The 18,443-nt window shown below is 38.1% G+C and overlaps 1 protein-coding gene across 1 annotated transcript; it reads left to right on the top strand.

The window, feature by feature from the left end:
- Positions 1–11,354: 11,354 nt before the first annotated feature.
- Positions 11,355–16,963, top strand: LOC118239824 (protein LEG1 homolog; the record flags this gene model as incomplete). The annotated part of the gene is made up of 5 exons (XM_035453902.1): positions 11,355–11,441; positions 12,807–12,988; positions 13,471–13,607; positions 14,562–14,800; positions 16,854–16,963. Coding segments are annotated over 5 exons (755 nt in total), but the record flags the coding sequence as incomplete, so codon positions are not given.
- Positions 16,964–18,443: the final 1,480 nt, after the last annotated feature.

Genomic DNA, 18,443 nt, shown 5'->3' with positions numbered 1-18,443 from the left:
ACCATGCCCCCTGGAGAATGAAAATTGCTCATAACGGTTTGTTCCACAGAGCTCAATGTCTGATACCTCCTGACCACAAGGGCTGAGATCCTGCAGGAGGAAGTGTGGGCTGAGACCCTGCAGGAGGAAGTGTGGGCTGAGACCCTGCAGGAAGAAGTGTGGGCTGAGACCCTGCAGGAGGAAGTGTAAAAGACACCTGGCTGGATTACTGAACCTTAGAGAAAAATAAGCATTTAGATTCTTGTGAAACTTACTCGTTACTTTTGCTTCCAGAAAAATATTGTAATAATGTTGATGACCACTTTCATCCAGGAATCATTAAGCATGCATTCTGTGTAATTATACAGTGTAATTATATGTTATATAAGGTGTAGCCCAACCTAAATAAATGGGCAGCCATCCTGATTCACCCTCAGATTGTGCCAATCTCTTTCCCTCACCGACTCCACACCTCCTCTTTGGAACCTGAACCCCACGGGAGCCGGACTCCGGCAGTAGACCTTGCTATAGTTTCCGGAGTAAGGTGGCACAGTATGAGATGTATAAGATTTATAATCAAATAAATGTCTCTGTATGCCTAAGATCCATTTTCCCTTTCTTGTATGCTTATGGGTGATAGTTTTATATTCATGGTAAAAAGGTGTACCCACCCCCACATTAAACATTGCACCTTAGTGCTGGTAATGAGTATTATCTTTGTGAAAACTGTTGTCCTGGCTAAGCTGTGTGTCTCAGGTGGGAACTCTGACATCTCACCTGCTGTTATTTTCAATTGCTCACATAGCACCCTATGCTGCTATAGCATTCATCAGAGTTTGTCTTCACCAGACTGAGCCCCAGGACAGGAGGAACAATGAACAGATATTTAAATTATATGGTAGTACTACCTTGCTTGGTGCACAGCTCTTACTGCTGTTCAATAAGTGTCAGGTGACTTTGTGGGAAATGTAGTATCCATCAAGCTGTTACAATCCACCATGTTGGAGACTTGTGACTTCCAATTAACACTCTCATCCTGGGCTCTAATCATCATCTCTGTAGATACATTTACTTTCGTGTTTTGTACCCAGCATTGACAGAGCTCTGGGAGACTCACCCATAATTACTAAACTCAAAGACTGCATAGGCCGGGTGATGGTGGCACACACTTTCAATTCCAGCACTTGGGAGGCAGAGGCAGGCAGATCTCTGTAAGTTCGAGGCCAGCCTGGGCTCCAGAGCGAATGCCAGGATAGGCTTCAAAGCTACACAGAGAAAGCCTGTCTCGAAAAACCTAAAAAAAAAAAAAAGACTGCACAGTTAGTCCTTCTGGATTTATGAAGGAAGGAAATTAATCTTGGGGCATCAGCTCTTGGGATAACAAAATATTCAAGCTTTGTAGCTTGTGTAACTAATCAAGGATGTTCTGATTCACCTTCAGCTCTTTCTGTATTTTTTAAAGGATTGTTAAGTTTCTTTGACTCATTCAGAATAAAAGATCCTGATTATTTTGTGCTTTTTCATCATTTCTATCCACCTTTTGCAAGACAGTTCTTCACACTGCTGTAGTTATCCTTTTGTTTTTGGCATTCCTTAACAACACATACACACACACACACACACACACACACACACACACACACACACACACGCACGCACGCACACACAGAGTTTTGGTCAAAGTACAAAGGATATCAACAGCTTTCTTAATTGGTGATTTCTTTTCTTCAAATACAAAATACCAGCATCCAAAGATACTAGGATAATTTTGATATGATGACATAATAAAATCAAATTTCCTCAGTGATTTTATACAAATGATTGCATATTGAAAATATGGAAAATAGTTCCTGTTGAATAGAGATAAGAATGTAGGCTTGGGTCAGTATGTGTTAGTAATTCCAAGAGCATCTTGGTGAGTATGGATATAGGGCACAATATGTGTCATGTATGTGACTTTTCTGTTTCAGTAGCTCTTTCCACTATCTGCCTCCCAACACCTGCTACCCAGCACTGCATGTCAGTAGTGCACATCTGCGGCATGAACAGAATTCACAGGAAGGATCCCCTTCCTTGACACTTGTGCAGATCTGACCTGGGAAATACCACTTGACTTCCCTTTTGTGGTAAAATGTTTTTCTTTTGTTTGCAGAAGACCCTGCATATTGCATTTTTGAAGTAGCTTTGATTTAAAATAATTTATCATGCTACAAAAATTGGCATTTCATACCCAGAGTCCTATATTTTGAGCTTTCTATACCAATATCCAAGGATGAGGCACCCCCAGAGTCTTAAACTCATATAAGAATTAATTTAGTGTGTCTATTTCAATAGCTGCACAGGGTGTTCTTAGACTATTTAACCATTATTTCTGGCTGTGCCTCAAAGGATGCAAATAGCAAGCTGCCTGATCTTGTTGTACACAGACTTTCTCTGACCCTTGGGACTAAAGATTTTTACCACTCATCAGAGGATACAGACTTTGTTATATGTCTGTCACAGAAACTGAGAGTTGCCTGATATTTCGTTTATTCAGCATTTTGGGCCTTCCATGGAAAGATGAACTGAAAACTAATGACTCTCTAGTCAGTTCTCCAATCCCAGGACCTTGAGATTCGAATGAGGAACTGTAATTAATACAGTATTGATTTGACATTTTAAAGACTTCCCCATACAGATGTTAACCATCATAAGCATGGAAGATAGCAAGTTCCAAGTTTATATCTACTTTAGCTACTTGTTAACTGTAATGAACTTCTGTATAATGACTTCAAGAGTTCTTTGTACTCAACAATAAGGATAATATTAACTATTGTATAATGCTGATATAAATATTATATAATGTTCACAATGAGATTCAGGATAGTATATATTAGTTAATGTTGAGAATATTACAGAACTCTGACTACATGTATCTGGTCTTACTTCTATCCCTCTTTATCCTCCTCTCTCCCTTCTTCCTTCCTGCCTTTCTTCAGTCTCCCTCTCTCTCTCTCTCCCTCCCCCCCCTCTCTCTCTCTCTCTCTCCCTACCTCTCCTTGTCTCTACTTTTGTATTTGTGTTTCTTTTGAGTCAGCATGTCACTTTGTAGTCTATATGTATTTCAAATTCTGTTTCTTTGGCTTCACTGGAACAAGAGACCTTCAAGTATCATGCTGAGATTACATAGAAACACACCATACGTGGTTTCTAGTTCTTCACACTACTGGGGAAGAAATTTCTTATTTATCGTGAGGAGTTGCATCTGGATCTTGTCAAGAGTGCACAAGTATCAAAGATTGTGAATTTTGGCTAAACAGGAGGCAGAGCGATTTTGAAATCAGCTTCTTTGGAGAGGGCAATGATTGGTGTTTTTCCTCTAGAAAGTTTGTACACAAATACTCAAGCAGAGAGAGGTGTAATCTATTTCAAAACCGTCTGGCCCAAGTATTTTCTTTCCCTTCCTTTCCAGACAATATAATTCATTGTCTTTCTTTCCTCCCCTTCCCTTCCCCTCCCTCTCCCCTTCCTCTTCCTTCTTTCCCCTCCCTCCCCTTCCTTCCTTCCTTCCTTCCTTCCTTCCTTCTTTCCGTCATTCCTTCCTTCTTCCTCGTATAATGCCAACTTCCCTTCCAGAAATACACATGGTGATAAAGAATTCCACTCCATCACAAGACTCATAGAGCTTTATCCCTGTGCCATATGAAGCAGTGAGGGAGCAAAGAGACACATGGAACTTAAAAATGCTTTGTTTGAATGTACCTAAATCATTTCATTCCTGTGAGATGGAAAATAAAGGGCACTATAAAAAGTTGCTTTGGATGTTGTCATCAGTACTCTAGACTAGAGTGATACAAAGCAAGAGAAAAGAAGCCTGCTTCCTGGTATCCATAGCCACTTATTCTTTGACTTCTATCTGACAATAGAGTTGGGATTCAGTACTTTAAATGGATTCTATCCTGCATATAACACAGTGAGCAGTGCTGAATGACAGATAGATTACAAATATGGGAAAATGATACCTAGCCCCTCAAGTGACTTTAGTATTGAAGCATGTTTCATGGAGGAGGATTTCTGAAATCGTATTCAGACCAGATGCCTGTTCAAATCTACCAGGGAAGAGTGAGGCTTCTCCTTCTCTTTCTCTTGCTCATCTGTCAAATCTTGTTTGAATTCTTACCTGAGAAAAGCTAAGCTAGAATGTTCTTCACAAGTGATGCAATGAAAGGCAATAAAGCCCCATGACTGTTGTAAGGATTAAAGACAATAGTGAGTTACCACAGGAATGCTGCCAACATCCACACCTTAGTCAACTGAACATACATAAACCCCTTTCCTTATTTAGCTTTCAAATGAAAATAATAGAAAAGATTCATGGCTATTTAGGTAAGTGCAAAGGTCATTCATCCTCATGCCCATTTCTGGGAAGTGATCATGTGCCTCTAGGTCAATCACATTTCAATAAATGAGAATAATAGAAAAGATTCATGGCTATCAGGTGAGTGTGGAGGTCATTCATACTCATGTTCAACTCTGGAAGGTGACAATCCCCACAACAGATCAATCACATTTCAGTTTGATAACCTATCACTCCAAATCTATGCATTACTATCAAACTTACTTAACATAATAAGGAAGAATGATAAAAATACATTAGATTCACAAGTATATCAGTATGCAATATATATATATATATATATATATATATATATATATATATATTTGATCATTAATACAATTGGTCATGGGAAAGTTCTAACTTCCAAATTGGCTCTTAATTTTGAGTTTGAGAAATGAATCAAGTCTTTCTTTTTTTTCTTTCTTTTTTTTTTTTGAGACAGGGTTTCTCTGTGGCTTTGGAGGCTGTCCTGGAGCTAGCTCTTGCAGACCAGGCTGGTCTTGAACTCACAGAGATCCACCTGCCTCTGCCTCCCGAGGGCTGGGATTAAAGGCGTGTGCCACCAATGCCCGCCAAGTCTTTATTTAGAGTCTGAAATATCCCTTTCATACTGAGTTAATTGAGCTATTGCTAATTAGCATTGACTTTTGTTTTGGGCCATTGCCAACAAACACACACACACAAATGCAGGGACACAAACATACAGACATGTTTCTGAACCCTGTATTCTTATAGAAAACCCTTGAATGTAACATGGAGGAATTGGTGGGATCCGAACAGCTCTGTTGCCAATTCAGATGGAAGTGTGACTAATTTGGAGCTCAGGCACTTGCTGCTGGTATATGTGATCATGACAGTCCTGTGATCTAAACCCTTGAGCATATAGGACTGGGCACTAGTTCTAAATATTGAATGTCTAAATTGAATTGAATAATTGGATAATCAAGTAGTGTCTGGAGACTTGAATCACTAGAGGCTTTGAGGAAAATCTCACACATATGTTGTCAAGCATACTGAGTATGAAATAAAGGAAAGAAATCATGGCTATTTCTAAAATTCTAAGGTTTGACCTAGCATTTTCTTCTAATATTTGGATATGGTGCTACATTCTCTTCCTTGCACTTGATTTAACTTTTATCTGTACTGAAGATAAAGGCTGCCTTCATTCCCTGAATGTGGTTAGTATCAGAGTACACAGTGCACTGACTTCTTTCTTTCATAAATGGGTTTTACTCCCTGTAAGGGATCACTTAAACATGTGAAAACCTATTTGTATGCCAGTGTGTTCAATGTTAACCATTACAGTAGTACTGCACAGTTTTGATTATGACAACTTTGTAATGAGTTTTTACAAGTGGGAAAGGAGAGTTCTCTAACTTTGTTGTTTTTTTTTTAAATTAATTTTTTATGTTTTAAAATTCCATTGAATTCCGGAATAGCTTTGCTTGTATTTTTGTAATAAATAGATTTGGAATGTTAGATGGTATTAAAGGTATAATTAACTTAGTGCAATGCTGGCAGCATATCATATCAAGATCCTCTTGTCCATTAATAAGGACTTTTAGAATTTTTTTGTCTGCACTTTAGTTTGTAGTGTAGGAAGGCTTGCCTCCTTGGTTAAGAATGTTCCCAGTGTTCTATTTATTTCCAATGTCATTGTAAATTAATAGTTTTATAGCTCTCTGAAGTTTTTCTGAGCCTACATTTTGCAGAAATACACTTAATTTGTCTAGTGATTTTGAATTCTACAACTTTGCTAATTTCTTTTTAAATTTAACAGTTTTTGGGGCATGTAGATTATTTTCTATATAAAAGGTCATGCCAATATGAAGGGAACTAGCAGAAGACCATGTAGGCTGCCCACGGACCTTCCCCACTCTGTCTGTTACTCCAGATCCAGTTGTCAGGGTCATCCCTAGTGCTCAACAGACACCAGCTGCAGCTTCCTTTTCCTCCTGTCCACAGACACCCCCACCATTGCCACCCCTTCTCATCCCTCCCCTCCCCACCTCATTGCTGTGTCCAAGTCCCCAAACCAGGCAGACACCCCCTGCTCAACCACAAGCCACATCTGCCATATGACCAGGTAGGGTTTTTGGGGGTGTGGATTATTTTCTGCATCAAAGGTCTTGACAATATGAACAGAATTAGCAGACCATGTAGCTGCCCATTGGCCTTCCCCACTGTCTGCCTGCTGCTCTAAAGCCACTTCTCAGGGTTGCCCCTATACCCCTGTCATTGCTGCAGCTTCCCCTTCCCTGGCCCATGTCTCCTGTGGATTCCTCAGACAATCTTGCCCTGGCTTCCCCTTCCTCAGCCTCCAACAACAGCAAGCATTCCCCAGGAACACAGCCACCAGGACAGTAAAGCAGACAATGTGCAGCCAGAGCACTCTCGGAACATCCAGAAAGGAAACAGAAACTAAAGAACAAAACACCCACACAACCAGAATTGTTCTTCTGCCAGATTGTTCTTGTTTTTCTGCCCCATTTCTCTGTCCTGAACTGCTCCTAAATGGCAAGGATTAAAGCAAATGTCCATGCATTGTTTTTCTACAGATAAAAGTCCTTGGTTATGTGCCAGAAATAGCATCGCTATTTATCCCCTTTATTCTGTTTTGTTTTACTTGTTTATTTATATATAACTTTTCTTTTTTATATATAACCCCACATTGTGTTGTTTTATTAAATATTAAATTATCTTTAAAGAGTTTTAATTAATATTATTTATAATAATCTTCTTTAGGTTTTGTTGAATTTAATGAATCTGTGATTGTGGACCTTAAAACAAATTTGAAAGTATGTTGGTTATTATTTCTCAATTATTTTATTGTTTCCCCACTATACATTGTTTTGAAGATTACAAGTGCATATATGCAGTAAGTTGCTTTAGTTGTCCTTCAGATAAATACTATCTTCACACTATTTAAGCCCTTTTCTATTTTTGTATAGTTTCTATCCTTATCTCTTCAATTATATTCACACACCCCCAATGCTCAACTGTTGTTCAATCCGTACACTGTGTTTATGCTTTACAATTTGTAGTTTCTTGGGTCTAGAATTTTTAGTTGTCCCTAGTAGAAGATCATTCTTGTAGTCTTGAGTTATTAAATGATGGTAAATGGCTCACTGCTGTGGTTTGCTACTGGGTTTTATTGTGCTTTATTTCACAGTATATGCTGCAGTTTATAATTTTATCACACAGAAACCTCTGGTGGGATTTTAGAGAAGAGCTAGTTTTACTGTTTGAAAATTGTGTTTATTTGTACTCACACACATAAATACTCCGTACATGAATGCATGTATGTTTTGACAATAATTTATTTAGCAAGAATTTTAAAATTTACATGCACATGTATGCCAATGTAATGCAATAAAATTAAAACTTTAAAAATGGAGCCTTGCAAATGGATGGAACTATAAGAAACCATCCTGAGTGAGGCAACCCAGTCACAAAAAGACAAACTTGGTATGCACTCACTCATATAGAGCAAAGGATTACCAGAATACAATCCACACCACTAGAGAAGCTAGGAAACAAGGAGGGCCCTACGAGAGACACACATGGTCCCCTGGAGAAGGGGAAAGAGGCAAGATATCCTGGGCTAATTGGGAGCATGGGGAGAGGAGAGAGGGAGTTAGGAGAAAGAGAAGGGGAGAAGAGGAGGGGAGAGGAGTACATGAAGGAGCAGGAAGATTGAGTCAGGGGAAGAATAGAGGAGAGCAAGGAAAGAGATAACCATAATAGAGTGAGCCATTATAGGTTTAAAGAGAAATCTGGCACTAGGGAAATGTCCAAAGATCTACAAAGATGACCCCAACTAACAATCTAAACAATAGTGGAGAGGCTGCATTAAATTCCCTTCCCCCCCAATGAGATTGATGACTACCTTATATGCCATCTTGGAGCCTTCATCCAGTAGCTGATGGAAGCAGAAGCAGATACCCACAGCTAAACACTGAGCCTAACTACTGGAATCCAGTTGCAGAGAGGGAGGAGTGATGAGAAAGTGGTCAAAACCAGGCTGCAGAAACCCATAGAAACAGCTGACCTGAACAAGGTGGAGCTTATAGACCCCAGACTGAAAGCTGGGAAAACAGCAGAGGAGTGATCCAGACCCCTGAATGTGAATGTTAGTGAGGAGGCCTCTGAAATCTATGAGGCCTCTGGTAGTGGATCAGCATTTGTCCCTAGTGTAAGAATGGACTTTGGGAGCCCTCTCCACATACAGGGATATTCTCTCAGCCTAGACACACAGGAAGGGCCTATGCCCTGCTCCAAATGATATGACAGATCTTGAAGATCCCCATGGAAGGTTTCATCCTCCCTGGGGAGCAGAAAAGGGTTGAGGCAGATACACTATGACCTTTCACTTATAACATTTTCATGTCTTCCTTTTAGGCATAGACGGAACTTATAAGCCTATGGAAGTATCAGAAAATAGTAGTTAAATCTCTTTTGCTGTCTTCTGTTTTATATAACTATTTTATTTAAAATATTAGTATCAATGTATATCCTATAGAATGACTAAGAACTCTCATGAAATAACAATTTTAAAGGTCTGGTTAAACACATTTAAACATTAATTCTCTTCCTTTCTTATCTTTAGATTATTGAGCCAACAGCATAGACATAGAAAATACTTTTATCTTTACTTCCTGCTAAATCCAAAATGGTTTTCTTTATTTTTATTTTTCTTCTTTAGTGGTTAGTATCACCTGAGAGATAGCATTTATAAAATATTGAGTATATTTATTTTTAAGTGAATAGTTAAGACATTGCTTTGGAGAAGCTGTCCATGTTTGGATAGTTTACATTGTCAGGAATAATGGGGCAGTTCTCTCTTTTCAGTAAATAAGATAACGAGACTACTTACCTCAGGCATTGTGCAGTAAGCCTTGGTCATTTATTAAATCTGTATTGGCAAATGCCCTTTCTTGGCTCAGTGGCTCCCTAGATGCTTTGCTTAGAGACTTGGCATCCTTCAAGCAGTAAGAGGGTTATGTGATGCCTGGTATATAATGAGCTTCTCTGTCACTCACAGAATCTAACTCAAGGAACTGTGAGAAGATGTGGTCTGCTTTTACGGTCCTCCCTTTTCTGTTCATCAATCTTTTTCCAGTAGGATTGGCCCAAAATCCAGGGTCAGATATACCTATAAAGAAAAGGTATCCTCCTTTTTGGAATCAGGTTAGTGGAGATATATCAGAATTTCCAGTACAGGATAACAAAACCATCATTAACATCTGGAATTATGTGGATCGTCTGAGGATGTATAAGATACTCATAACACAAACAAACAAATATTTTGTGCAGTTTGGAAAAAATAATACAGGCAATGTACTGTGGGCTCTCACACTAACTTATGGAAAACTATATAAAACAGGTATGTACATTTTAATACTTTTCAATATTTTTCTTTTTCATTACCAAGTTCTGAAATGTATTTAAGTGGTACCACTATTACAGCCATTTCTCTACCAGAGTGAAGAACTTCCTATGGTTTTTGGTTAATGATACCTGTCAGTAATATTACATACCAAACTTGTCTTTATATTTCTTAAGCTTTCTGGTATGAGAAGTACAGTCTTTATTGTAAATCTTTGTTCCATAAGCTACAGGTGCACACAGCATGGAGAAGAAATATCTCCTCTAAATCAACAATTCCCATACACTTGACCGTCTCCTTGAAGAATTTGGCACTACAAATACTTCTGTCTCATGATTTATGATTGTTGCAGAAAATATTACAAAACATTGGTTCACTAAGACATCAAAGTGAAATTTCTTACAAATAAGGCCAAGAGTAGCCTTTTCCTTTAAAACCTAGATTTTGCCTTACATTGTTAACAGGAAGAAAATCTAAGACATGCCACTTCTTGCATAGTGTCCTTGAAAGAAAAGTGTGGAGGACAGTGACTGAGTCACTCACTTCTCATACTGACACAAGAAAAATGGGGTAACCACTTAGAGATGCAAGGCTTCAACTGGGAACTGTGTTTCTGGGAAGTTCTTGTCTTTTCTCTTATATTTAGCTGTATTTTTCTACCCAGTGCGTATTTCTCAATGTCCTTGAATCAGTTTTCTTACTGCAGAGCCTTTCTAAATTTAGCAGCGTTTCCAGTTTGTGATATTCTCTCTCAACTTGTCTTCATTGGCTGTGAATAGACCCAGGACAGGTACAGAATGAAACAATACTAGAACGTCACACTTTGTTGCAGAAAGTTGGTTTCTGTTGTTGACAGTTGCTTCAAAAAGCACTCAGCCTTTGTGGGAAAAATGACTTGGCTTTCAGAGGCCACCTGGGAACTGTGAGCTTCTGCACAGGGATTTTTAAAAATATAAATAAATAAATAAATAAATAAATAAATTTTATTTTACATCCTAGCAGCAGTTTCCCTTCCCTTTTCTCCTCTCAGCCCCCACCCCAGCACAGACTATATTCTACCCCTCAGTTCATACCTCCTCTGTTTATGTTTGGGAAAGGACAGGTCTCCCATGAATATAAACAAAACATGGCATATCAAGTTGCAGTAAGACCAAGTACCTCCCCATGTATTAAGGCTGGGCAAGGTGACCCAGTAAAACAGGCAAGGTCCAAAAAGGCAGTAAAAGAGTCTAAGACAGCCCCTATTCCCACTGTTAGGAGTCCTACAAGAGGCCCATGCTACACAACTCTAACATATATGCAGAGTGGCTAGGTCAGTTCCACACAGGCTCCCTTGTGGTCAGTTCAGTGTCTGTAAGCCCCTGTAAGCTCAGGTTGTTTGATTCTGTGGTTTTCATGTGGTGTCAACTGGGACTTTTACAGATGAGTCTCAGACTGCTTTCCAACTCCCAAAGTCCCTGAAAGCAGCTGGAATGCCATGTGGCTCCTTTGACCCCTCCTTCCTACATCTGCTTTTTGATTTTTAGTTCTGTCCTTTCTCATGAACCTCTATGAAAAGCCTGAACATTCATGCTGGACATTTTTTTGCCTACTCTTTTTGCTCTGCAGATAGGTTTTCAGACCCTTCCAATAATTCAGTGTGTGCTTCTGATACTGGACCTCCTGGGTGTATATCAGCCAACAGTGGCTGGGGAGGTAAGTTTGTCCTATGTGTCTTTACTGATCTGCAGGCATGATGATTGCTTGCTTCTTTATGGTGTGGGATTGATTAGCCAAGGTGAATACTGCCATTTCGTTGGTGAAGATGCACAAGTTTCTCTCCAGTTTCTTTTGGTACTAATCAAATAGAGAAAAAAATCTAAAGGTGATTTTCTTTCTTTTCTTTTTTTGTTTTTGTTTTTTGAGACAGGGTTTATCTGTGCAGCTTTGGAGCCTATCCTGGCACTCGCTCTGGAGACCAGGCTGGCCTTGAACTCACAGAGATCCGCCTCCCGAGTGCTGGGATTAAAGGAATGATTCTTACTGTATCCTTTTCTGAATTATGATCGCACAGCTCATTGTTCGCTTGTGTGTTAAAATTCGATGTCCTTCTCTATTACAGTTGGCTCAAAGTAAGATTCATACCTTATTCATAATAGCCTGAAACAATTGAATGCCTAGAGATAAACCTAAGCAAGGAAGTGATTGACTTGTACAATGAAAAATCTAAATATCCGAAGAAAGAAATTGAGAAGGAAATGAGAAGATGGAAACACCCCACAAGCTCATTAATTGGTAGAATTATTACTGTGAAAATGACCACCCTACCAAAAGCAATTTATAGATTCAATGCAATCCCAATTCAAATTTCCATGACACTGGAATTCTGACTAAAATAAGCAATGCTAGAATTACTACAATCCCAGATTTCAAACTATGTTATAGAACAATAGTAATGAAAGCAACATAACAGGGCTGGAGAGATGGCTCAGCAATTAAGAGCACTTGTTATTCTTGCAGATTCAATTTCCAGCACCAACATGGTGCCTTATAATCATCTCTAATGCCAATGTCAGGGCATCTGGTGCCCTCTTCTAGCCTCCACGGGCACTAGGAATTCACACACTGCACTTACATGTATACAAGCAAAGCACTCTCACGTACTAAATAAAATAAATAACTAAAAAACATAGCATAATAATAGCACAAAATAGACATGATTTGGGTGTCAATTATTATTATTAAGCTCTCCTAGTCACTTGTGTTTCCTGGGGCCAACAGTTTCAATAGTCTGGCTTGTGGCACAAGTGGTCAAATTATTTAGGCAGATTCTTTTTATTTTCTAAGCAAAAAGAACTCTTTATTTTCAAGAACCAACACTGAATGGGGTGTGGAGATGCCCCCCTCTCGCTGTGTGTGTGTGTGTGTGTGTGTGTGTGTGTGTGTGTGTGTGTGTGTGTGTGTGTTAGGCAAATGTTCTACCACTAAGCTACATTTAGGCAGATTCTTAATTATTTTGTTAGTCACTATTTTGAATTGGCAGTGAGTGATTCTAGATACTTTTCTTTTGTTACATTACAGGTGTGAACTTCTTTGTAATTGCCATGAATTTTCTTGCTGCAGTAGAATCAAAGTTTTTGAATGTATCATATGAAATAGTACTTGAACCTCGAGTGGAAAACAAGACTAGCTTCTGTTATTCTGTAAAGGAATGTAGGGCCTCATACCCAGGAGCTTTGCAAACAGCCAAAGAGTTTTACCAGGTAAAGCAATGCAATTACTGCTATTTTTTTTTTTTAATCTGAGTGGCATGTATGAAGACGGAGAAGAGCATTCATTGCAGTTACCATTGGAAAATGTACTGAACTTAATGTTTATGTAAGACATAAACCACAAGTATAGAATGATATTTTTTTCTGTAATTCAGGCTGGTATTCTGAAATGTTGCTAAGTGGATAATTAGCAGTAAATTGTCATGACTATATCTATAAAAATTGATATAGTAATTTTGAAGTTATGTTTGTCTATGCAAGTAAATTAATGTAAATAGGAATGTAAGACAAAGAAGAAAATTAAATGACACCTTCAAGTGTTAAATTTGCTTTGATAATAAATCCATTTTTATAAATTATCTACAGCAGTATTTCAAAATAATCTATTTTAACAATCCCATGTACCCAGCTATAAAATTTATTTTAGTTTGATATGAGTTCTATTCTCATAAATCCCATTGTTTATTGCTTAGTATTTGCAGTCCAGAAGGCCAGATTCTACTCTCAGCAATATTTCTGTTTATAACACAAATGAAGAGAGGGCAACTCTTCTAATGTGGAAGGCCCATCGAGCAGCTATCAATATTGGATTATCAAAGTTCAGTGACAGGTAAGATAACTGATTTCTGCGATACAACCTCCTTTCTGTTTCTTCCTGGAACTGTAAACAATCATGTACAGATTTTTGTCTCAGTATTCAGTTCTCCTATTTTCTAGAATGTCTCAGGCAGCATCTTTTCCATTTAAGCTTATTCAATATAAACCATTTGGTACACCAGCAAAGAATAAAATGATTCATTTCAACGAAAACACCTCTGTGAAACTAATAGTTATTTCTAGTGAATATGCCCACATTTTAAATAAAGATAGCTTTAAAACTTTATGAAGGTTAGTTGATATTTGCCCACTCTTTGTATATATATATTTGTTCACTCTTAAACTTACTTTTCATCTTTGGGAATCTCAAATGAAATCTAAGAATGTATACTGTGATGTTTCATATTTAGAATGCCATTAATTACATGTTCTGTTCCCCTTTTCCTAGATTCTAATGAAAATTTCTCTTATCTTTGGATATCTGCTCATTATGCTCATTAACAATAATTATGTTATAACCAAGCCTCTTATGTAGAAAATAATTGACAATAGAAAAGTGACTATATAGAAATTATAGAATAAATTCAAGGAGGAATCATGGGGACTAAATTGGAGGAGCTGGGGAGATGACTCAGTGGTTAAGAGCACTTCTTGCAGAAGACCAGAGTTCAATTCCCAGCACCCACAGCTAACAACTGCTTGTAACTCCAGCTCCAAGGGATCTACTGTATTCTGGCTTCCCAGGGCAACTGTACTCATGCACACATGAGGTTTTTCCATCCAAGTACAATGTGAAAGTTGTCATGGGACATAACCTCCTATACTAAAACTATAGATTTTGATGAATAAACTATTCCTCATATTACATAATAGTTCTGAGGACTGGAACATTGGAGGAAAACATTTGGAACTTAATTTTTCTTTGGGAAGTTTTTTTTAACACATGATGTTTGATTGTGTTATTTAGGTCATGGTATTCTTCAGAATTTGAAAGAAACTTCACCATGAACTTTCTAACCAGCACGGAGTTTTATGAGTCCACAATCTGCTTCTCACATTTTAATAGTTCAAGATCCTTTCTTGTGGGTTTCCCACACAGACTACTCAAAGATGGAGAGACTACACTTTCAATAAATGACTTCACCATACGGGAAAAAGCATTTATTACTTTATCAAAATTTATTTCTGACCTGAATGATATCACAGGTATGATTTTTTTGTTTTGTTTTGTTTTTTGAGACTGGGTTTCTCTGTATTGCTTTGGAGGTTGTCCTGGAACGTGCTCTGGAGACCAGGCTGGCCTTGAACTCACAGAGATCCTCCTGCCTCTGCCTCCCAAGTGCTGGGATTAAAGGCGTGTGCCACCAAAACCAAGCGCACAGGTATGATTTTGAAGTATGAATGAAACCTAAGTGAGTCAAAGTCACACTCATGTGTGACTCTGAATAGTTAATAATTCACTCAACAGGGATTATTATGTATGTACTGTATTTTAGATAAACTGAATATAATCATAAAAATTGAAGAAACTTAGTTCATTAAATAAGCAATAAAATGGCTGTATATTAATTACAGTGTATTTTCATTCATGCAGGAGGCAAGTGGATGGTTTCTTTATCACATTCCAAGTAAATGACAGAATGTTTATTTTGATAATTCAAGTTTTCTCCCATATTCCCTTAGTTTTTTAAATATTTGTGTAACTATTTATTTGAGATTAATACAATTAAACAATTCCTTCCCCCCTTTCCCTCTTCAAAGCCTCCACTATAACCTTGATGCTCTTTTTATATTCAGGACCTGTTTTTTCATTAGTTGTTGTTACACACATGTGCATATACATATTCTAAATATATAAGTAGAACCTGTCAGTAAGAATAATATATTTCTATGTATGTTGTCAGGCTTTCTATTTGATATTGGATAAGTAGTGGATGTGTTTGTCCCTAATGAAGACTTGTTCTTCATTTCTTAGCATTACCTATTCCTTGTGTAGGATTGAGACTTCCTGGGCTTCACCAAACCCCCTCCATCAACACCAGCTTGTGTATTTCTGTTGTCCTTGTTCAGCTCATGTTTAAACAGTCATGTTGCTGAGACGTTTTGCAAGTACCTCCCTTGGAGATGCAGTCTCACAGTAAACTCACTGTTCCTCTGGCTCTTACAGTCTCTCTACTACCTCTTCCAGTGTTCCCTTTTGCCGTTTAATTGAAGGCATGCCTGTTAGTGTTCATGTACATCTAGTCTAAAAAGTAGTAGACATTGTCAAGTCGAACTAGAGCAGGTACAGATAATGGTGATTTCAGAATGTTTATTGTCAGCTATTCAATGGAAATGAAATATAGTCACACATAATTTCATTTGATGTCCATAGCATCTGTGTGATATAAGTGGCACTACCATCACTTTGTTTTAAAAGGACCAGTGAAATTAGCTCCAAATTATAAACCTCCTATTAAAGCTGAAGCAGATTCAAGAATTCTCTAACTTTAGTCCCTCTGGGTGTTGTGTTTCTACTGGGTAATATGACCCTCTTCAAACATATTAAAGTACTGGGACTAGAAAGATGCCAAAGATTCGCTTCTCCTGTCCTCACAGGCTCACGAACACTTTTAACTCTACTTCCAGGAGATGAAAAGCCCTTTCCTAGCCTTTGCAGTATACTATATGACCACAGTATACATAAACTCATGCAGGCACACAAATACATATAAATACTAAACTATTAAGCTACTACTGATTTCATTGCTATCATGCATTTAAATATTTTGAATGCATTTCCTATTAGAGACTAGAGTCATGCGTTTCATTTTTTTTTTAACAGACTGATTCTGAACTTCAAGGATATTGAGTTGACATCAGTCACATAGAAGCAAGTCTTCCTCTCAGAACATATTTGAACAATAAGCCAATGTCCTAATTAGAAATAGAAAGAATTTCACCATGTGTCTGATTTTTTGAAATTAATTATTCATACTTAGAAATTGTTCATTATTTTCTCTACAATAGTGTAGCCAAAGTATCACTTGATAAACTTATAATCATTGTAATTCTCATTAAGAGGCTTTTCATTGTACTGTCAGACTGCCTAGCACAATGTATCTTCCTTCATACTTTGCCAAATCTAAGTCATGTATAACTATTAATATACTGCAAACTCAGCAATTGGAAAAAAACAATTCACTCATATATTTTGATATTCTGATAGTGTTTATAGTTTCTTATCTATCTTCAAGTATATGTGTTTCAATTTTTGCAGGTGGCTGGTTCTTAATCTATTGGAAGTTGACTGTGGAATCTTCATCCCTTCATCGTACTTTTGGACGATTCCTTGTTAATACTCTACTCTTAATACCTAATCTTAAGTAGCCTAAAATCATTTCACTGCATGCTAGAAATTTTAATTCCATGTTAAAAAGCAATTAACTATTATAGTCACTATTTTATATTTTTCTAGTTCTTTCTATACATTTTGTGCCTTTGTATTTTGATTTATTAGCTAGAAATGATTTTAGCCCAATAACTATTTACCTAACTGAACTCTAATTAATTCTATTGAATGCCTGAATTACAAGTAAATATATCTTACATTATTTATTTGTGTCTTCATTTTCTTAATTTCTTTTGCCCAAATGTTGTCCATTTTACTATTTCAAATTTAGATATTCTGCTGGCTAGTTTTATTTGAACTTGACACAAACTACAGACATCTGAGAGTAGGAAACCCCAATTAAGAAAATGCTTCCCTAAGATCAGGGCTATAGGCAAGCCTGTGGGTCATTTTCTTAATTCATGATTGTTGGGGAAGTACCCAGCAGGCTAAGAAAGTCGTGTAAAGCAAACCAATGAGCAGCACTCCTCTATGGTCTCTGCATCAGCTTCTGCCTCCAGCCAGGTTTGTGCCCTGTTTAAGTTCCTTTTCTGACTTCCTTGGTGATGAACAGTATTGTGTGGAAGTGTAAGATAATTAACCCCTTCCCTCCCCAAGTAGTTTGGTCATGGTGATTCAGGGTTGCAATAGAAACCCTAGTTAAGACAGATATTATGTTTCTATTTTCAGTTTTTCCAAAGAAAATTCCACAGAAGTTGGTAGCTAGTAAGTAAGGTACAAAGGGAGAGGAGAGAATCTTGTGAGAAAGGAGAAATAGAATATAAGGATATCAAGGAATAAAGGGGAAACTAGAATAAGAAGATTAAACAGGAAAGGGTGTGTGAGGGCAGAGTAGAGGATGGAATGTGGGTACTAGCTTTAAAGACCTTCTGAAAAGCCATATGGAAACCAACTACTGTAGAGGCTGCCTATATATATATTCTTCCTATATATATGGAATATTTTTAAATTTTTATTTATTAGTTCAAGTTAGGGAACAAGCTTGTTTCACATGTAAGTCCCTTTTCCCTCTCCCTCCCCTCACCCCCATCCCTCCTCCCCCACCCCCAACCTACCCCTCACCCCATCCACCCACCACTCCCCAGGCAGGGTAGGGCCCTCAACTGGGGCTCTGCAAAGTCCACCAAATCTTCCTGTGCTGGGCCTGGGCCCTTCCCCATGTGTCCAGGGCCAGAGTGTATCCCTTCACGTGGGATGGGCTCTCAAAGTCCCTTCTTACACCAGAAAAAAATACTAATCCATTACCAGAGGGTCCCTGGAGTGCAGAGGCCTCCTTATTGACATCCATGTTCAGGGGTCTGGATCAGTCTGTTACTGGCCTCCCAGAGAGCATCTGAGGTTGATGTGCTCTCCCTTGTTCAGGCCAAATGTTTCTGTGGGTTTCTCCAACCTGGTACAGACTACTTCAATCTTCATTCCTCCATCTCTTCAACTAAATTCCCAATTTCAGCTCAGTGT

This window comes from Cricetulus griseus, unplaced genomic scaffold (assembly GCF_003668045.3).
Source record: "Cricetulus griseus strain 17A/GY unplaced genomic scaffold, alternate assembly CriGri-PICRH-1.0 unplaced_scaffold_65, whole genome shotgun sequence".
Classification (NCBI taxonomy): Eukaryota; Metazoa; Chordata; class Mammalia; order Rodentia; family Cricetidae; genus Cricetulus; species Cricetulus griseus.
The sequence above is the reverse complement of the archived record's forward strand: the minus strand, read 5'-3'. Positions and strand labels throughout refer to the sequence as shown.